General features: G+C 44.2%; 1 protein-coding gene across 1 annotated transcript; it reads right to left on the reverse strand.

Moving 5' to 3' along the window:
* Positions 1-2,808: 2,808 nt before the first annotated feature.
* PCDH18 (protocadherin 18) lies at positions 2,809-9,773 on the reverse strand. Its single transcript, XM_069743954.1, has 4 exons — positions 6,849-9,773; positions 6,065-6,150; positions 5,808-5,974; positions 2,809-3,984 (listed from the first exon to the last, which is right to left on the reverse strand). Exons 1-4 carry the CDS (start codon positions 9,363-9,365, stop codon positions 3,296-3,298), a joined length of 3,459 nt encoding a protein of 1,152 aa, XP_069600055.1. The 5' UTR covers positions 9,366-9,773; the 3' UTR covers positions 2,809-3,295.
* Between the last annotated feature and the right edge of the window lie 13,316 nt (positions 9,774-23,089).

Genomic DNA, 23,089 nt, shown 5'->3' on the forward strand with positions numbered 1-23,089 from the left:
ACTCTGGTGACATCTGAGTGCAGTCTGATTTCTATGGACTGACACAATGGCGAAGATGGATAATTTTTTTCTCCATCTTCTCCTCATCCAAGAGAATCAAAGAACAGTATGATCACTCTCTGGTCCAGCTCTGAGTGAGAGCCCTATCCTCTCACTAGGGCCGCCTGTACCTGCAAAAACAATAGATGTAGTCAGGCTTATAGGGAACCTGTCCTCAGGTTTATACTGCCACAACCAAGGGTAGCATGAATGAGACACTGGCTGCATGATTGCTGTCAGGCATGTTTCATTCTGGGTCACTTCAAAGGAACCATCGACCAATCGACCTGGGACCTTGTGTCTCAGATAAGTTGACCAAGGCCTTTTCCGGACCAACTTCTCCCTACCTAACTCCAGATGATGGACAAGTACTGTATTACCTTATATGTGTTCATAGGATAAGATCTATCAGTCACATATGACAGGGGCAGAGAGAAATGTGCTGCAACGTGAAACATATCTGAATACAACAGGCAGTGTTTGATTCATGCTGACCATGGTTCAGGCAGCATGCATCTTATCACAGGTTCCCTTCAAATACAGATACAATCAGGGTTTGAACATTGTGCTGTTCAGTATTGTGTCTGACTAGCATTTTATGGGTATGTTCACATATGTTTTCCATCCCGATTTGCAAATGAAAGAGTCGTAGCTTACTTCAGTAGCAGCATAATGGATAAGATTTATCAAACCAGCACCATAAAAAAAGAAATTCCAAATGGATATTAGATTTTTTTCAACAAATGTATGTCCTTACCAATGCATAATGTGAAATCTGCAGCAAATCCCCAACAAAATCAGCAATTCTGTCATGCGTGAACTTACCCTAATATGATGGCAATGCTAGAATGTTTGCTAGTGATTTTTCCTCTTTAGCTGTTTATAATGATGTGATCATACCAGCTCCTTATTCTCTTTAATAGGAGCTGCTCTGCATTATCGGCACTACCTGAAAAGCGCCAATAACCAGTTCTCAGAGCTGTGCTGCTCTGCTCCGTACAGTTAACATCCGGCCACGCCAGTGATAATAGCTTGCTGGGTATGGGTAAGTCATTAATATAAGATTACTAGATAGCTGAGAAAAATCTATTTTAAGTCTTTAATATATATATATATATATATATATATATATATATATATATATATATATACAGTAAATATATTAGCTATCTGCTATTTTTTCTTAAACAATAAACTCTACAAGGAATTGATTGCATAAAAAGTCAGAAACATTATCTGACATGCTATTTCCATATATTATGGGTGAATTCACACATGGTAGAAATGTTGTAGACATCTATTCCCATTTATCCAAATGGACCTTGCGAAAAACCATGTGTAAAAACAGCAACAATCCATTAGGCCACGTGCACACATTGTGTACCATATTTGGCGAGTTTTTTACCTCAGCATTTGTAAGCCAAAATCAGGAGTGGAACAGTGTAAAAGAAACACGTCACCACCACTTCTGCATTTTTCACCCACTCCTGGTTTTGGCTTACAAATTCTGAGGTAAAAAACTCACCAAGTACTCAACATGCGCTCATGATCTGAAAGGTAGGTTCACACAACCGTTTTCTCTCCATCCATGCTAATCACACTCCGATCAGAATTTGATCGGCGCAGGGCCTAATTTTCTCAGAGGCGGAGGGAAAAAAAAAAGTTTCTCCACCCTCTCCGTTATGTTAGTCATTGAAAATCGAACACGTCATCAGAGTGCGGCCTGATTTTGGGAGACCCATAGACGTGAATGGGCGTTTGACTTCCCATTCTTAGAGACAAGTTGTGCATGTTGGAAATTTTCTCCTCGGACTACTCGGTTCGAGGAAAAAAATTGGTCATGTGCACGGCCCGACAGAATAACATGGGTTCGGGTGCTCTCCGTCAAAAGCACAGATGACACTCGTCCGATTTATAAAGTCATTTGCACCAGCCCAAATGGAAGTAAATGGATTTACAGACATTTTTGCAAATTTGCTATGAAGAATTCACACTAATTATTTGAACATGAGAGGAAATAATTTGCATCAGCCTTTGGGCTTCTCACTTGTGAGAAATGCGTCCGAGTCTCGCAGGTTAAAACCCTTCTGTGGCGCCGGCACTCCAGAGCGGAGCGTGCGGCCGCACAGCAATACATGGAGCTGCACTCTCCGCTCTGGAGTGCCGGTGCCAGAGCAGGGTTTTAACCTGCGAGACTCGGACGTATTTCTCGCATGTGAGAAGGAGCCCTTTAAGGGTATGACCAGACGTTCAGTAATTGGCAGCACTTCGGACGCAGCACGTCCGCTGTGTCCAAAGCGCTGCCGACTATTGAACGCAGGAGAATCGGCATGTGTTAACTGAACCATGCGCACTCACCGCGCCCAATACATTGTACGGGTGAAATTTATCATGCGGAGGCTTGTGTCTCCGCAATGTAAATAGACATGCCGTGGTCTGGAAAGACGCGCCGCATGCCCGTCTCAGCAGGTGAGCCGCAGGCGTTTGTGCACACATAGTGGGCATCTGATTTCTTGAAATCCCATCCACTATGCTGTAACATCTGGATGCTGCAGGTTGGACGATGTGAAAGTACGCAGCTTCCAACCCGCAGAAAATTACCGTAGGTACCAATGCAAATTCTAAGTTTCTCCTGTGATTTGGACAGCCCATTTAGTATATTCTAAGAATGAATATACTCTTAGATATAGTGAATAATCGGATATGGCTATTAACTTACAGATGTGTATGCTATTCCTAGAGAGAAAATGAGAAGATAAGATGAAGATCAATAGTGACAATTTTTTTTTTATTATTAATTTTAACCGTAATATTAAAACAAGTGGAAATCATTTCTACAAGAGTTAGTTCAATATATAAAAGTATTACTTGATGGGGGGTTTGCATATTTAGGTTGTATATCCTCAGGACGTCAACACAAAACACAGTGACCTGTTGCCGAACAGGGATCCACAGCCTGTTTGATTGGTTCGTAAAAAGAGGAACAGTCCAAAAAATTTCCATGCAGTAAAACATGCCATACAAAATACAAAAATAAAACTTCTTTATTTTTAAATTACACATAAATATAAGATACAAATGTATTTTTAAAATACAGATAGCAATAGTCACACTAGTTTTGTGTACATATGAAAATACAGCATTTGAATATTTAACATACACAGACACATTTTTATAAATGCAACCGAATGTCAATAAGTGTTGTTGATTGTTCCAGGACTCCATAATTTTGGAAAAAAGAATGATAACAAGTCCCCTAATTTTGCCTCACGTCTTGAAGCAGTTTATTAATTTCAGCCACAAGTTCACTCGCATCCATAAGTTCATGTTTACCATCGTTAAGATGATTAAGGACATTATCAAAGTCATCTTCTTCATAGTTCTCTGGGATTTCCTCCATGGCTGGCAACCATTTAGAAGATGGTTGTGCACTAGAATGGACTCCTACAGAAGGTCCACCAACATTGTTGGGATTTTGAAAATGTGTGTTTGCTGCCCATGCAGCAACCCCTTGGGGGTAACTTACTGTCTTAGTAGACACTTGGCCTTTCCGTCTCTCTAAAGAGTTTGAGCGATCAACGTCACTGCATTCAGCGTAGCTGTCCATAGATGGAGGTAGCAGGCGCTGGAAAACACTGCTCATTTCAGTGAGGAGCGAAGAGGTGCAGGCCTCAGATGCTTCCTCGTCCTGAGACTCCTTGCCAAACGTCGAAAAACTTTTTTTTTTCTCATTCTGATCAACAGGAAGCATATCATCCTCGATAAGAGGAGTCTGTTGTTGTGTCTGCTGCTGGCTTTGTTGCTGGGTCTGCTGGAGAGATTGGACTTCTTCACCAGGGATGAACATGTTGTTCCTGTAGTCTGCAGATGGAGAGGGAAGAGGTGGCATCCAACACTGATCCGAGTGCCCTAGAACCCGGCATTCTTCTGTGCAGTATCTCATAACTGCAGGAAATGAGAAAAGAAACCAGAATAAATATATTGGATGGAGCAAGAGGGGCAACAAATCTATAAATAATCCTTAATCCCGATGATACCTAAGTGTTTAGATTGGCCACGGAGATCCTATAAATAACCACCGTATTTCCTCCATAGCGCAGCTCAGATCATCATAAGCCGTTTTCTCATTATTACAGCAAGAGGCACACTCTGCTCTCATGCACATATTCCCAGAAACAGATTTTGCATAAGCTACGCCATGAATCATTTTCCATTTTCTTACAAATGGCTATCATAAATTCATCTCTGTCCTGACAGGACCTGTTACAATATCATAAAAAAATGCATTTTTCTATTTTTCTCCAGCCAAAAATTCATTATATCATTTCCTACAGAGTGTCAGATTTTTTTTTTTTAGCTATCAGTCAGTATTCTTTAGAGCACAGCTGCCCCCCCCCAATACCACCTTACTACTCTTACAGTTGAAGCCTCGGTGAATAGAGAAGACGACAAGAGGGCAATGTGCTTCAGCCAGTAAGGGGTTAATTTCAGCAAAAGAGTAATTGGTGCCATTTATTGGGGATAAAAAAAAATAATAATAATAACCCAGGTGTAGTTAGATGAAACTAACAGACACCCTGGTCAAATTACTAAAGCAGTGCATTGGGAAGGATGAAAAGGAGAGAAAAGACAATACAAGGGGACAGATGGCCTGGCTGGAATACAGCATACGACCACATTGAACATAGGTTCCATCTGCGGGACCCTTACAACTGAGGACAGCAGGAGCTGGGGGCTGTGTGGAGGGAGTGCTGTCACTATCTGGGGGGGGGGAGGGCCCCAAAGTCATTGTTCTTCAGAAAACCCTTTGCACTTAGCTGACATTTTTAAATAGATTAGTAAACACCCCTCCATGATACCTAACTTGTGTGGCGCTACGCTCGCTGCTGTTCGCCTAATAAAAGTGCATTGTTTAGTACGTAAACAGAACGAGAGCTGTAAAATCAGAATTGTGCCTGTGCGGGGGTGACCTTGGGAGGGCACGGTGCTGCTGATGGTGAGCACTCAGCAAAATCATCTCCACGAGAAAGAGCTCCTGCAATCACAAGATCTGGCCAAACCCACAATTCCAAGAAGTGGAACATTTGTTTAATAAGACTGATTTGTGAACAACTATCGATTGTTCTCAGACACATGGAAATGGTTATTTCCCAACCGGTGGCTGAGACATCATCTGATCTTCCCACTATTGCATTAGTGCTGTGCTTAGATAACATGACGTAGCGACAAGGGAGACAGCTTCTTTCTATAACGTGCAGTCTGGAGAGGAACCAGCACGTTACACAAGGTCTAATTAGATATCGTGCGCACATCACATGTATTCTACATCAGCTGCTTTGGGGGAAGAGGGGATCACAAGGGTTTATAATTTAGGAGGACATTTAAGTTTGCAATGCTGCCCATATTAAAGGTGAAGAATAAACAGATACAAGAGTTCAGAGGATTTCCTTTTCTTATATACTGTACATATATTTTCCCTAGCCGCTGACACTAAGATAACTTTCCTCCCCTGGCCTAACCTTTTAGCATAAATTCACATGAGAATAAAATCTGCTGCTTAGCTAAAACTGCTTTTGCTTTGGGCAAAATGCTCAATATTGTGGCTGTCGCATCTCTGCCAGCTGTGCTTTGTAGCTACAAGCGGCGGGCATCGCAAAGTGGAGAGTTCAAAGGTTCCTGTTGGTTTTATGTGTGTTTCTGTATCAATCAGAAAGGCAGAAAGAAAGAGCAAATGAATAAGACAGGAGACATCACCAAATCTGCTGTACCTGGAGGCATCCGGTGGCCATCGGTAAGGAAAAGTTCGCTGAAGCCTTCTCCCAGAAGTCTGTCAATTGGAGAATCTCTGCCCAGGTCGTAATCACTGTCTCCAGCTTCACTATCCCCACGACCACTGTCTTTCAGACTAAATTTATCCATGTCTTGGAGGGCATACCTGCAGAAGGGTATAAGATATAAGCATCACTTTATCAAGCTCACGGATGTGTGAACTTTGGCTACAACAAAGGATTACTAAATATCTCACCTGTAGCTTCTCGAATATTTGTTTCCTCGAAAGCTTGGTCTGGGCTGGTATTGTCCCTGGTGAAGCATGGAGAGCAGTTGGGATACCTGCCAACAGACATGGAGAAAAAAAAAACAACATTATTACAGTCTATTAGATAGCAAGACAATAGGCAGCTTAAGTAGGAAATCTCCCGCTTTAGACAAAAAAATGTGCAAATGGTCCTACCCATAGTCTGGCCTCACACTAAATTCAATAGGCTCTGAATCAAAGAAAAGTTGTAAATAAAATTCCGACTACCAATTACTTGCCAAGTATGATCAAAAGCTAAGACGTAGAGAAAGAAGGAGAAACAGAGAGAAAGAGAGAGGGAAAGCGAGAGAGGAAAAGAAAGAGAGGGGGAAAGAGAGAGAGGGAAAGAAAGAGAGGGGGAAGAGAAAGAGAGGGGGAAAGAGAGGGAAAGAGAGAGAAAGAGAGAAGGAAAGCGAGAGAGGGAAAGAAAGAGAGGGGGAAAGAGAGAGGGAAAGAGAGAGAAAGAGTGAGAGAAAGAGAGAAAGGGGAGAGCGAGAGAGAGGGAAAGAAAAAGAGGGGGAAAGAGAGAGAAAGAGTGAGAGAAAGAGAGAGAAAGAGAGAAAGTGGAGAGCGAGAGAGAGGGAAAGAAAAAGAGGGGGAAAGAGCAGAGGGAAAGAGAGAGAAAGAGCGAGGGAAAGAGAGAGAAAGAGAGAAAGGGGAGAGCGAGAGAGAGGGAAAGAGAGAGAGAGAGTGGGATATAGGATCATATACAATATAAAGAGGTCCCATTTACCTCTACCGCAGGTGTAGCATGGGTCAGTTCCAGAGAAAAAGAATCCGGTACATGATTAGATGAAATTGTCATTAGGCTGTTGAGTGACTGGCGACTATGGTGACTTTGCCTACTGCTCATCTGGCCACGTTCCAAGGTAGGGGATGGTGATGGTGAAGACCTGTGGTGGGATCTGATAGGAAGGGTCCCATTCATAGTAGGCACTAGTGTAATGTCCCCTTTGTGAATTTGTCTTGAAGGCCGCTTTGGATGATGCTGGTACGTTGACTCTGCCACCCTGCAGTTGTAGGATCTGTTGTCCTTCTTTTCTCTGTTACACCTTGTTGCAAAAATAACCATGATGACTAAAAGAACTGCACAAATAGCTCCCAGGGAAATAATAATAATCATAGACACATCCTTAGAGGCCTGGTTAACGTAAGTGGCCTCTGTACTGCCAGCAGCATCAGAAGTTTCAAGGATATGACATTTGAGAAGTGCTTTAGTAGAACGTGGAGGAGTCCCTTTGTCGTGGACTAAAACTAAAAGGTCCCATTCCTGGATCGGGAAAGTCTCCATGGTCATATTAGTGTAAATTTCACAAGATTTGGGGTCAATAAGGAAAACATCATATTCATTCCCTGCAATGATGGAACAAGTAAGTTCAGAGTTCAGACCAGAGTCTCTGTCCATAGCCTTAATTTTGGTAATTAAGTAGCCACTCTCCGCATCCCTGGGGACTGAAATCTTTGCAGTGTTATTGTGAAGAGCAGGGGCCACAATCACTGGAGAGTTATCATTTTCGTCTACAACTGTGAGAACTATTGTGGCATTTGTGACCAACTGTGGAACTCCACTGTCCCTGGCCTGCACGGTGAAGACAATCTGATTGACTTCTTCATGGTCAAATGCCCTTAATGCATATATGGCACCATTGGAGGGGTCAATAGTCACATAGGTCGTAATAGAGCTACCCTGAATGTAGCTTTCAGGAATAATGTATGTCACTTGACCATTTTCGGCTTGATCTGGATCAGTTGCCCTCACAGATGTTATATGTGCGCCAGGTAAATTGTTTTCCACAATAACGATCTCGTATCTGCTGGTCTGGAACCGTGGTGGGTTGTCATTCTCATCACTTATCTGCACAGCAAAGTGCTTGACTGTGGAGAGGCTCGGCAGCCCCCTGTCCTCGGCTATTACTGTCAAGCTATACTCCGACCTCTTTTCTCTATCAAGTGAGGCATTGGTCAATATTAAATAATTGTTTTCATATGTTTTCTGCAGCTTGAATTGTCCATGTCCATGGAGCTTACAAATGATTTCTCCATTCAGTCCTGAATCTTTATCCTGCACTCTCACCAAGGCCACAAATGTATCCAGAGGAGCACTTTCTGAAATGTAAGCAATCTCTTTACCTGAAGACATCAGATTGATATTGATCTCCGGTTTGTTATCATTCACATCAATAACATTGATAATAATCTTGCAGTGTCCTGGGATGGAATTGGGTCCCATATCCTGGGCCTGAACATCAATCTCATAGGATTTTGTAGTCTCGTAGTCCACTTGCTTTATTAGGGTCAGCTGACCTTTCTCAGGATCCATTCGGAAAGTTTCAGTAATTTTGGGGGAAACGTTGCTGTTAAATGAGTACACCACCTTTCCATTTGCCCCCTCGTCGGGGTCGGTGGCGTTGAGGTCTATTAGTAAAGTGCCAACTGGTGCATTTTCAGGGAGCTTGATGACATAAGACTTCTTTTCAAAGATTGGGCTGTTGTCGTTGGAATCCGAAATGGTGATTTTCAGGATGGCTGAGCCATATCTCTGAGGGACCCCCATGTCCGAGGCAGTGAGCTGGAGCTCATAGCTAGACTGGTGCTCCCTGTCCAGCTCCCTGACTACAATAAGTTCTGCATACTTGGCGCCATCAGTCCTGGTCTTGACCTCGATCTTAAAATATTCATTCTCCGAGAGGGAATAGGTATGAAGGGAATTTTCTCCGACATCAGGGTCAAAGGCGCTGTCCAGGGGGATCCTGGTGCCCACAGCTGCACTCTCGGATATCTCAATAGGGATGAGGGATCTGGAGAAATGGGGGGCATTATCATTGATGTCCAGCACCTCCACCTCCACATGGAAGAGCTGCAGATGTTGTGTAGGCAGAGTGATCACATCAAACTCGATGGAGCAATTTAAGTTCTTCTGGCACAGCTGCTCCCGATCGATCTTAGCCCCAATACTGATCTCCCCGTTGTCCTCCTTGACTAGGAGTAGAGGGGTCTTCCCCTGCTGCATGGGCATGGCTTTAAACCGCACCAGGGCAGGGTTAGGTAACTTGGCCAGCACATCGGCCACGTCCTCGGCCAGCCTGGCCACCACCGAGCCCACCATCTGCTCCTCGTATATACTGTACTTTAAATTCTTCCCCATGATGACATATGGCTTCATGATGATGACCAGAGACAATGCACAGAATAACACACAGCTCATGTTCCTACCGATCCACGATCTCCTCAGGTCCCAGCAGCGATCCATTGCCAGCAAGCGATTACAAGATCGGACCTCCAACTTGTGCAGCAGCAAAGTCCATAGGCATGGAGGGCGACAGAGGGCGCAAAGTTTGGGCAGAGATGAGCTGCAGCGGCTCCGGCACTAGCTCGCCATCACATCAGGATTGCGCACACGTCCGGCATTGTATCCGTGCAGTGAGGGGCTGCTGAGCCTGCAGTCCGGGCCCCGTGCAGTGAGGGGCTGCTGAGCCTGCAGTCCGGGCCCCGGTGGTCCTCTCCCCTCGCTCCGCGCTGCAGCAGACTGAGCCCCCGTGATCGCGGACTCCAGACTAAAGCTGCACAACTTCTCTCCAAGTCAGACAGCGCCGCTCTGCATGTGCCCGAGCCTCCCAGCCAATCAGCGGGCGCCCAAATCAGAGGACCGGGCAGCCACAGAATGTGCGGGGGGAGGGAGGGAGGAAGGGGGGCTCCTCCCCAGCATGCACCGAGCGTGCCGTAACAAAGGCGGACAAATTGCTGCCGGAGACAAACTTTACAGCCAAAGCTTCGGAGCGGTCACCTGCAGCACGGCCAGGCTCCTTCTAGAGAGCAGCGCTGTGGAGGGGGCTGGCAGCGAGTCCTCAGGGAGATGTGTGCAGGGTCTCCAGTGCTGGAGGGGCAGGGGGTCCTGCACGGCAGAGCTGCCCCTCAGAGACCTGCTGCACTCATATGGCAGCACAGGAGTCTGCGGACCGAGGGAACTAGCGGCAAAATGAAGGGGATTTACTATCTGTCCATCTATCGATTATCTTTCTATCTCTATCCCATATCTATCCCATATCTATCTATCTAATATCTATCTATCTATCTAATATCTATCTATCTATCTATCTATCTATCTATCTATCTAATATCTATCTATCTATCTATCTATCTAATATCTATCTATCTATCTATCTATCTATCTATCTATCTAATATCTATCTATCATCTATCTATCTATCTATCTATCTATCTATCTATCTATCTATCTATCCCATATCTATCTATCTATCTAATATCTATCATCTATCTATCTATCCCATATCTATCTATCTATCTATCTATCTATCTATCTATCTATCTATCTATCTATCTATCTATCTAATATCTATCTAATATCTATCTATCTATTTATCTATCATCTATCTATCATCTATCTATCTATCTATCTATCCCATATCTATCTATCTAATATCTATCTAATATCTATCTATCTATCCCATATCTATAGCTATCTATCTATCTATCTATCTATCTATCTATCTATCTATCTATCTATCTATCTATCTATCTATCCCATATCTATCTATCTATCTATCTACTCCATCTATCTACTCCATGCTAATTCTCTTGGATCTCTCCGCAGCTTTCGATACTGTGGATCATCAGCTCCTCCTCACTATGCTCCGCTCCATCGGCCTCAAGGACACCGTTCTCTCCTGGTTCTCCTCCTATCTCTCTGACCGATCCTTCACTGTATGTTTTGCTGGTTCCTCCTCCTCTCACCTTCCCCTTACTGTTGGGGTTCCTCAAGGATCAGTCCTAGGCCCCCTCCTCTTCTCGTTGTATACTGCCCCTATTGGACAAACAATCAGTAGATTTGGTTTCCAGTACCATCTCTATGCTGATGACTCCCAACTATACACTTCTTCTCCTGTTATCACACCGACCTTTTTAGAAAACACCAGTGATTGTCTTACCGCTGTCTCTAACATCATGTCCTCCCTCTATCTGAAACTTAACCTGTCAAAAACTGAACTCCTCGTGTTCTCTCCCTCTACTAACCTACCTTTGCCTGACATTGCCATCTCCGTGTGCGGTTCCACCATTACTCCAAAGCAACATGCCCGCTGCCTTGGGGTCATCCTTGATTCTGACCTTTCATTCACCCCCCACATCCGATCACTGGCTCGCTCTTCTTACCTGCATCTCAAAAACATTTCTAGAATTCGCCCTTTTCTTACTTTCGACTCTGCAAAAACTCTTACTGTTTCACTTATTCATTCTCGTCTGGACTATTGTAACTCTCTACTAATCGGCCTCCCTCTTACCAAACTTTCCCCGCTCCAATCTGTCCTGAATGCTGCTGCCAGGATCATATTCCTCACCAACCGTTACACCGATGCCTCTACCTTGTGCCAGTCATTACACTGGCTACCCATCCACTCCAGAATCCAGTACAAAACTACTACCCTCATCCACAAAGCACTCCATGGCTGAGCACCACCCTACATCTCCTCCCTGGTATCAGTCTACCACCCTACCCGTGCCCTCCGCTCCGCTAATGACCTCAGGTTAGCATCCTCAATAATCAGAACCTCCCACTCCCGTCTCCAAGACTTTACACGTGCTGCGCCGATTCTTTGGAATGCACTACCTAGGTTAATACGATTAATCCCCAATCCCCACAGTTTTAAGCGTACCCTAAAAACTCATTTGTTCAGACTGGCCTACCGCCTCAATGCATTAAAGGGAACCTGTCACCCCGTTTTTTGAGATTGAGCTATAAATACTGTTAAATAGGGCCTGCGCTGTGTGTTCCTATAGTGTATGTAGTGTACCCCGATTCCCCATGTATGCTGAGAAATAACTTACCAAAGTCGCCGTTTTCGCCTGTCAATCAGGCTGGTCAGGTCGGGAGGGCGTGGTGACATCGGTGGTTCTTCCTCAGCTTTACGTTGGTGGCGTAGTGGTGAAGACACAGCGCGCGATCTGCGCTGTAATCCCTTGCATCGGTGGGGGCGGCCATCTTCCTGGGGCCGCGCGTGCGCAGATCGAGTGCTCTGCTGCACGGGGCTTCAGGAAAATGGCCGCGGGATGCCGCGCGTGCGCATTAGAGATCGCGGCGGCCATTTTCCCAAAGCCGAGATGCAAACTCGGCTTTGGGAAAATGGCCGCCGCGATCTCTAATGCGCACGCGCGGCATCCCGCGGCCATTTTCCTGAAGCCCCGTGCAGCAGAGCACTCGATCTGCGCACGCGCGGCCCCAGGAAGATGGCCGCCCCCACCGATGCAAGGGATTACAGCGCAGATCGCGCGCTGTGTCTTCACCACTACGCCACTACGCCACCAACGTAAAGCTGAGGAAGAACCACCGATGTCACCACGCCCTCCCGACCTGACCAGCCTGATTGACAGGCGAAAACGGCGACTTTGGTAAGTTATTTCTCAGCATACATGGGGAATCGGGGTACACTACATACACTATAGGAACACACAGCGCAGGCCCTATTTAACAGTATTTATAGCTCAATCTCAAAAAACGGGGTGACAGGTTCCCTTTAACCTAACTATCCCTGTGTGGCCTATTTATAAAAAAAAAAAAAAAACTATCAGGTTCCTCGCATCATGTTCTCATTCACTTTATGCAGTTAATAGCCCACTGTGTCTGTACTGCTACATACTTAGGCAGTTAACTGGTTCATGCAGCTTTACATGAACACCCGAGCCTTACACTATGGCCGGTCCGAATAACTAAAGCAATTGTTACCATCCACCTCTCGTGTCTCCCCTTTTCCTCATAGTTTGTAAGCTTGCGAGCAGGGCCCTCATTCCTCCTGGTATCTGTTTTGAACTGTATTTCTGTTATGCTGTAATGTCTATTGTCTGTACAAGTCCCCTCTATGATTTGTAAAGCGCTGCGGAATATGTTGGCGCTATATAAATAAAAATTATTATTATTATATTATTATCTATCTATCAAATTCAAATGAGCTTTATTGGCAGGACTAAGTACATGTTAGCATTGCCAAAGCATTTGGTAAAAATACGGGGGTGGGGGAGGGGGGGCATATAGAGGTCCAGGTAATATCAAATTCCTTTTAGAGGATAGGGGATGTTTCCAGGGTGGGGTATAGGAGTCCATGACATATCGGGCTCTTTAGTCGGGGGATAGGGATATGTCCAGTGTTGGGGTACGGGAGTCCATGACATATCAGGCTCCTCTTAGTCTGTGGCAGGCACTGACATATTCCACTGCTACGGCCACTGCACTTTCCTCTTCCCCCAGTATTATCGGCAGTTTCTCTTCCTCCTCCTTGGAGGTGAAATCTGGGAGGAGATCAGACAGCCTCTTGAAGTGAGTGTCCCTCACTGCGGAGTATTTGGGGCATCTCAGCAGGAAGTGGGCCTCATCCTCCACGGCCTCCTGGGGGCACTGCTGGCAGAGTCTGCTCTCTCGAGGCTTGTAGTTCTGTCGGTGCCGCCCGGATTCGATGAGTAGGCTGTGGGCGCTCAGTCTGTACCGGCTCAGGATCTGTCGATCTTTGGGGTCTTCTAGTTTCTCTAGATATGGGGCCAGTTTGTACTCCCTCTGTAGATTCCAGTATATTGTCAGTTTCTGGGATTTGTTTATGTCGTTCCTCCAGATGCTGAGATATTCCTCTTTGACTTTGTGTACCATTTTCTGGATTTCACCTTTTGTCAGGCCATGGAGGTTGATGGCTTGGTCAGACTGGCTTTGGGTACTTTTACTTGGGAGGCTTCCTGAGGCTTCCTGGTGTAGGAAGGCTTTGTGATGGTAGGAGCTGGGACTGCTACTTTGTAGATGAGCCTTGAATGACAGCGCCTTCTTCTTTATTGCGATGTGTAGTGGGAATCTGCCCAGCTCTGCTCGGCAGGCGCTATTTGATGTGCTCCGATGGACTTGGAGAAGATGCTTGCAGAACTCTAGGTGGAATATTTCTGTCGGCCCAGCGTCCCACTTTGACCAGTTTGGGTATGAGACTGGGCCCCAGACCTCACTACCGTATAGAAGAATTGGGGCAATGATGGAGTCAAAAATTTTTAGCCATACGGTTACTGGTGCCTTGAGGTGGTACAGACGCCTTCTGATGGCATAGAAGGCTTTGGATGCCTTGTCTTTTAGTGACTCTATGGCTTGCTTGAAGCTCCCTGACTGGCTGAGTTCTAGGCCCAGGTAGGTGTACCTGTTGGTTTCAGTAAGTGGACGGTTGTCTATCATAAAGGTAGGATTGAAAGTGGGTTTCTGCTTTCTTTTCTGGAACACCATGATATTAGTTTTTTTCTCGTTGATTGGCAGTGCCCATGTGCTGCTGAAGGTCTCTAGGATTTTCAGATGATCTTGGAGGCCTTTCTCAGTTGGTGATAACAGCACGAGGTCATCTGCATACAGCAGAAATTTCACCTGGGTGTCATGGAGGGTGAGTCCTGGTGCTGAGGAGGACTCTAGGGCCACTTCCAGCTCATTGATGTAGATGTTAAAGAGCGTTGGACTGAGGCTGCAGCCCTGTCTCACTCCTCGACTTTGTTGGAAATAGGCTGTCCTCCTTCCGTTGACCTTCACACTGCAACTGTTCTCTGTGTAGGAGCTTCGGATGACATCATATGTTTTGCCTCCTATTCCGCTCCCCAGCAATTTTAGGAATAGTCCTGGGTGCCACACTGAGTCGAAGGCCTTCTTGAAGTCCACAAAACAAGCGTATATCTTCCCGTTCTTTGTATTGTGGACGTGGCTCTTGATGAGGCTGTGCAGAGTGTAGATGTGGTCAGTGGTGCGGTGGTTTGGCATGAACCCTGCTTGGCTCTTGCTGAGGACGTTGTGCTCGGTGAGGAAGGTGAGGATCCTCTTGTTCAGGATGCAGTTGAAGAGTTTACCCAGGTTGCTGCTGACACATATCCCTCGGTAGTTTGCTGGGTCGTACTTGTCCCCATTTTTGTGTATAGGGGTTATGAGGCCTTGGTTCCAGTTTTTGGGGAAGCAGCCGGCCTGCAGTACAATATCTATCATCTATCCCATATCTATCTATCTATCTATCTATCTATCTATCTATCTATCTATCTATCTATCTATCTATCTATCTCATATCTATCTATCTATCTATCTATCTATCTATCTATCTATCCCATATCTATCTATCTATCTATCTATCTATCTATCTATCTATCTATCCCATATCTATCTATCTATCTATCTATCTATCTATCTATCTATCTATCTATCTATCTATCTATCTATCTATCTACCCCCTATCGATAGGCTGAAAGCTGTTTAGGACATATTAACCCTAGGCTCACACCCAGCTTTGCCTTCTGTGGTTACCCCCCCATAGATTGTAGTCACCCAGTGCAGTGGATCGCCCAGCGGGCTGCACTATTACTGCTACATGACAATTTCAAGCAAACCTACATACAATGTCTGCAGCACTATTACGACAATCACAGCCGACATACTTTCCGCAGTTGTGATGAACCCGGCACTATTTCCCATATATTTCTTGCAGTTTTGCACAGTCCCGGTCAGTAATGGTGCAGTTTTCTGAGATCCCCTGTCCCCTGGTAACTCTATGTAAGTCTGCACCTCGGCCGCTGCTCTTCGTTGGCGCATGTCTTCTGCTGCTGAGCGACATCCCGCAGCCTGGTCCGATTTATCGCTCAGATGTGTACAGTGACTTCATCTTTATGTTGGTGCCGCCCTCCTTAATAGCAGCGTCAGAAAATGGGACAGAATCTTGGGGCTGACCTCAGGATGTGTGCCCATAGAGAGCACAGTGACCACCCACACTAGGGAGTGCGTATGTTTCTAGGCCAGCTGAGTATTCATGTGTATAAGAGAATCAGGATAGCTGGGGTCCTAACAAATGTTTGACTGATGGTGACTTAAAGGGGTATTCCCATCTCCAAGAGTCTATCCAAATTCCTCCAAGTAGAAAAATAGTATAGTTCTTCTGATTCTCTATGTAGCTTACCCCATGTGCAGGGCATTGCAGTGAATTAGGTATCCATGGTTATGCCCACTTAACACTAACTGTCATTATATAAGTGGTCGTAACCATGGATATGTAAGCTACTGCAATGCTCTTCACATGGGGTCAACGATGTAGCAAATCAGAAGAACTATACTACATTTCTAATTGGAGGTATTTGCTATTATTATTAGTGATGAGCGAGTATGCTCGTTACTCGGGTTTCTCTGAGCATGCTCGGGTGGTCTCAGAGTATTTATGCTTGAATACATATGGGGATTGCCTGTTTGTTAGGGAACCCCCCACATGTAATCAAGCTGTCTAGCAGCCACAAATCACGCAGCTGGGGCGATGAAAACTAAATCTCCGAGCAGTCACAAATACTCTGAGACCACCAGAGCGTGCTCAGAGAAACCCGAGTAACAAGCATCTTCGCTCATCACTATTCTAATATATAAAGCTGAATGTGTGTATGTGTGTGTGTATGTGTGTATGTATGTCCGGGATTGGCATCTGCACCGTCGCAGCTACAGCCACAAAATTTTGCACACTCACACGTCTGGACCCTGAGAGCATCATAGGCTACGTTGTGAGTTGAAATTTTAACTCCGTGCTTTCCAATTCACCAAACAATTTTGCCCCTATCTACATAATGGGGAAAAAGTGAAAGGAAAAGTGTTGGAGGCGTCGCAGCTACAGCCACAAAATTTTGCAGTCACACGTCTGGACCCCGAGAGCTTCATAGGCTATGTTGTGAGGTGAAATTTTAACCCCGTGCTTTCCAATTCACCAAACAATTTTGCCCCTATCTACATAATGGGGAAAAAGTGAAAGGAAAAGTGTTGGAGGCGTCGCAGCTACAGCCACAAAATTTTGCACAGTCACACGTCTGGACCCTGAGAGCGTCATAGGCTATGTTGTGAGGTGAAATTTTAACCCCGCGCTTTCCAATTCACCAAACAATTTTGCCCCTATCTACATAATGGGAAAAAATGAAAGGAAAAGTGTAGGAGGCAAATTGACAGCTGCCAGATGTGAACAAGGGGGACTTAAAGAATGAGAGCGATGGCGCCAAAGAGTATATACCGTACAGTTGCTAAGGTGGGGCCCCGACATGGGATACTCACCACACACGGGGATATGAACACACACACAAAATGCGCCACACACTACCACGTGCTTGAACACATATTACCCTCAGCACACATTTCACCACAAATACACCAACCTCACCACATAAAAGTCGAAACACAAAAGTCGCCGCTCAAAACTCGCCACGCGCAGAACTCGCCACATGCAAATACTAGGCTCTTGCAAAACTCGCCACAAGTGCAAAACTCACCTCATGGAAAACTCACCACACGCAAAACTTGCACACGCGGAAAAATTGCCACATGCACAAAAGTTGCAACACATGCAAAAGTTGCCTCACACAAAACTTGCACATACTCAAAAGGCAGCACACATAAAACTCGCCACGCGCAAAACTCGCCATGCGCAAAACTTGCTGCACACAACTTGCTACACTAACCTGTCACATGCAACTCGACACACAAAAAGTTGCTACACGCATGTTGCAACACAAAACTCATCTCACAAAAGTCGCTACATGCATGTCGCCACACGCAACTCAACACACACAACTTGACAAACGAAACTCGCCCTAAAACACACACAAGTCTGGTATTATCCTTCAAAAATAAAAATCTGATTAATAAGCAGACAAACTACAACAAATGTACCATATAGGAAATACGGCAGCTGTCAGTCACATGACCTGTCTATTATGTGTATGTGTGAGCTAATATATACTGCCAGGGGGAGGGCTTCCTGTTGGCTGGGGATTTATCAGGCTGCCAATTTATCTTACAAATACTGAGGTAAAAATACTGAGCAAATAACGTGTGAACGAGGTCTAATACAGGAGGAGATGACACACAGATATATACTATATACAGGAGAGATGACACACAGGTATATACTATATAGAGGAGGAGATGACATACAGGTACATATATATACAGGAGGAGATGACATACAGGTATATACTATATACAGGAGGATATGACACACAGGTGTATACTACATACAGGAGCAGATGACCTACAGGTATATACTATATACAGGAGGAGATGACATACAGGTATATGCTATATATAGAAGATGACATGCAGTTATATATAGGAGGAGATGACACACAGATATATGCTATATACAGGGGAGATGACACACAGGTATATACTATATATAGAAGGAGATGACATTCAGGTATATACTATATATAGGGGAGATGACACACAGCAGGTATATACTATATACAGGGGAGATGACATACAGGTATATACTATATACAGGAGATGACATACAGATGTATACTATATATAAGGGAGATGACAAACATGTATATACTGAGGTGATGAGGTGAAAATGAGAGGTGTGAGGTGAAAATGAAAAGGTGTGAGTGCAAAATGAGAGGAGTGAGGAAAAATAGTGGAGTGATCAGAAAATGACAGATGTGAGGTTGAAATGACAAGTGTTAGGGGGGAATGAGAGGAGTGAGGGAGAAAATGAGAGGTGTGAGGGAGAAAATGAGAGATGTGAGGGGGAAAATGAAAGATGTGATTGGGAAAATGAGAGACGTGATGGGAAAATAAGAGAAGTGAGGTGCTATAACTAACCACAGATATTTACTATGCCCAGGCAACGCCGGGCTCTTCAGCTAGTTATTATTATATATTGGGATAGGATCTCGTAGATGGGAATGCCCCTTTAAGTCACCATCAGTTAGATATTTGTTAGGACACCAGCTTTAAGTTGTACAGACACTTTTCGCCAAGAGCATATTTCCCTGCCATCTGCCTGGATTGGCCCTTTGCTTACGCCAGCCATGCCCCTTGTGATTCACAAGCCATTTAGGCTTTTCATCCTATGGCGGACTTCAGTGCTAGTAATATGCATTGATCATTTGAAGCAGTTACAGATTTTGGGGGGGAATTAACTGAATTGCGATAGTTTATTTTATTTACTTTTTATACACATTTTATTAGATATAACCTGACCCTCCACTTTATATAAGAACTGAAAGGTCTATGCATCATCTCATCCGATGTGCTAGTAGACATACCTGTAGCCGGTCATTAATAAAGCATATGTCAAAGAAATCAGATCCGTGGTGTACAAACCATGGACGGCAGGAATCAAACACTGGCTGCGCGATTGCAGCTAAGTATTTATTACTCTGAACCGCTGCATCTTTTAAGAGCAAACATAGTCCAAAATGCCAGCTGGGAACTATGCGAATAGTCCCTGGCCGGCCTCTCTGCTCCCCCGCTCCATGGAGAAATCATAGGGAGAGAACTGTCAGTCAAAGTGATCGGCGCTGGGAATAGCCGGCCAGGGAGCACATCGGCCAAGACAAGTCGTTTCCGGCTGGATTTTCAAAGCATGTTTACTCTGAAATACCGCAGCATTTTAAGGCATAGCTTCCAGGTATCGCGCAGTGTCGGTGGGCCGCATGCATTTGACATCAGGATCCCTTTAACACTTTAACAGCACATCTTTTCTCCATATAAGTCATCGCTAGCCCCATTTTTAATACTGTTTTGATTAGACTAGTTTTCAATGTTTTTTGTTTTGTAATCGGAAGCTGCAAAAAAAATGTATAGCGCTAATTCTAACTTCTTTAGTAATGAAAGTCTGTGGCACATGTACAGTATTGCCGGTATGTACAGTAGGCACCTTAGATAGTCATCAGAGGTGCACACTAAGTGTACCCCCAAAACGTAGGAACAGAGCCTGCTTTCTGCAATTTCAGGTCGGACTAATAGATTTGTATTGAAAAAGGAGTTTCCATGGAAGCCAACAAGGCACATGTGTGAGGCGGGACTCTAGGGAATACGGCTGAATTCTGGAGCACTAGAATTCCAGGATGCTTGCGTTAGGATGGGGTGCCATGGAGGGAAACTGCATTACAGTGAGTCATGGTCACACGTATACATCAAATAATGTATAAAAATTACATCTTTTATTGAACCCATAATTAAAAACACATACCAATAACAAAAACCAAAAATATCTCAGTAAAGAGGGACCATAGGGGTTACTATCCACATTAAGCGTATAGTTATAGCATAATAACCAAAGGACGGGCTAAATCAATAACTTAGATTCCAATGCCTCAATACTGCTAAACAATCATAAGGAGAGAGTAGGAATCAAAAGCCCACTACCTAACCGGCTCTATGGCAGCCCCAATTACCCTTTGCCATTCATCTAAAATAGATAAGCAAGGGGCTTTTTAAGAGCCATAGCCAGAATGAAGCCGGACATACAAAATAAACATAGCTATGCTTACATCGCTAAGTGGAGAGTCCCGGTCCCTCGTCCCCGACGCGCGTTTCGTCCTCACTTCATCAGGGGGCGTGTCGGGGTAGAGGGAAATCCAGTCTCTTATAGTCCCAGTATCCAATCAGCTCGTTGTCTAGGAATTGCTGCGATCCGTGGTTGTCCTGGCAACGTGGCGTGCCAACTCGTCCCTCCGCCGCCAAACAGTGACTCATCGTCCTCGGTCAAGACGCTGGAAACACACGTAGCAGCTAATAGCTGCCCACGTGTGTAACAGCTGACATGCAGACCGAAGAGTTCCGAGTCCACGGCCGGAGAGAGCCGAGGCAGCGCGCTCAGCCTGGACACCAATGATCGCTGCATAGCCGCTATCCTCATAAATCGTACTACTAACATAAAAATAACTGGCATACAATTATATCTCACTACGACAAATTGCAATTCAATCAAGACAATAAGTGTTATAATATAAGAGTGTTATACCCATCCTAAACATTATAATAATAAATATAATAAATAAATCTAAAAATTTATTAAGCCTTCATGATTGTTAATATATCTAACTCATTATATACAGGTCCTTCTCAAAAAATTAGCATATAGTGTTAAATTTCATTATTTACCATAATGTAATGATTACAATTAAACTTTCATATATTATAGATTCATTATCCACCAACTGAAATTTGTCAGGTCTTTTATTGTTTTAATACTGATGATTTTGGCATACAACTCCTGATAACCCAAAAAACCTGTCTCAATAAATTAGCATATCAAGAAAAGGTTCTCTAAACGACCTATTACCCTAATCTTCTGAATCAACTAATTAACTCTAAACACATGCAAAAGATACCTGAGGCTTTTATAAACTCCCTGCCTGGTTCATTACTCAAAACCCCCATCATGGGTAAGACTAGCGACCTGACAGATGTCAAGAAGGCCATCATTGACACCCTCAAGCAAGAGGGTAAGACCCAGAAAAAAATTTCTTAACAAATAGGCTGTTCCCAGAGTGCTGTATCAAGGCACCTCAATGGTAAGTCTGTTGGAAGGAAACAATGTGGCAGAAAACGCTGTACAACGAGAAGAGGAGACCGGACCCTGAGGAAGATTGTGGAGAAGGACCGATTCCAGACCTTGGGGAACCTGAGGAAGCAGTGGACTGAGTCTGGTGTGGAAACATCCAGAGCCACCGTGCACAGGCTTGTGCAGGAAATGGGCTACAGGTGCCGCATTCCCCAGGTAAAGCCACTTTTGAACCATAAACAGCGGCAGAGGCGCCTGACCTGGGCTACAGAGAAGCAGCACTGGACTGTTGCTAAGTGGTCCCAAGTACTTTTTTCTGATGAAAGCAAATTTTGCATGTCATTCGGAAATCAAGGTGCCAGAGTCTGGAGGAAGACTGGGGAGAAGGAAATGCCAAAATGCCTGAAGTCCAGTGTCAAGTACCCACAGTCAGTGATGGTGTGGGGTGCCATGTCAGCTGCTGGTGTTGGTCCACTGTGTTTCATCAAGGGCAGGGTCAATGCAGCTAGCTATCAGGAGATTTTGGAGCACTTCATGCTTCCATCGGCTGAAATGCTTTATGGAGATGAAGATTTCATTTTTCAGCACGACCTGGCACCTGCTCACAGTGCCAAAACCACTGGTAAATGGTTTACTGACCATGGTATTACTGTGCTCAATTGGCCTGCCAACTCTCCTGACCTGAACCCCATAGAGAATCTGTGGGATATTGTGAAGAGAAAGTTGAGAGACGCAAGACCCAACACTCTGGATGAGCTTAAGGCCGCTATTGAAGCATCCTGGGCCTCCATAACATCTCAGCAGTGTCACAGGCTGATTGCCTCCATGCCACGCCGCATTGAAGCAGTCATTTCTGCCAAAGGATTCCCAACCAAGTATTGAGTGCATAACTGAACATTATTATTTGATGGTTTTTTTGTTTGTTATTAAAAAACACTTTTATTTGATTGGATGGGTGAAATATGCTAATTTATTGAGACAGGTTTTTTGGGTTATCAGGAGTTGTATGCCAAAATCATCAGTATTAAAACAATAAAAGACCTGACAAATTTCAGTTGGTGGATAATGAATCTATAATATATGAAAGTTTAATTGTAATCATTACATTATGGTAAATAATGAAATTTAACACTATATGCTAATTTTTTGAGAAGGACCTGTATATAAAGTGATAACAGTGCCCCAATACATTTATAGTGTAGAATAATTACTACAGTGCTACTTAAATATTATCCTGATTACAGCAAAAAAAAAATCAGAAACCATCACATATTGAATTAATATTTATCATGATTAACTATACTAAATTAATTATAAGCCAGACTAACTACATCATTTGATATTTTACAATCATAATATCCAAACAATTCAAATTTTGGAACTCTCATTGTATTTATTTCAACGATGTATAAGTTGACAGCAGCTCCATATCGACAACTTCATAGAATTATACACGCAAAGCAGGGAATAGCCTAAAAGAGACTAGAACATACAAAAAATTAGTACCACAAATTAATACAATAATAAAATCTAAACAAACCCTCGACCCCTAAAACCATAATATAAAAGCAGAAGGTGGTGATAAGACAATATAAACTAAATGATTACAAAAAAGCACTAAAACCAAAACTTTCATTTAATCCAGCTGGTGCTA

The sequence above is a fragment of the Ranitomeya imitator genome, chromosome 1 (assembly GCF_032444005.1).
Source record: "Ranitomeya imitator isolate aRanImi1 chromosome 1, aRanImi1.pri, whole genome shotgun sequence".
NCBI classification, from domain to species: Eukaryota; Metazoa; Chordata; class Amphibia; order Anura; family Dendrobatidae; genus Ranitomeya; species Ranitomeya imitator.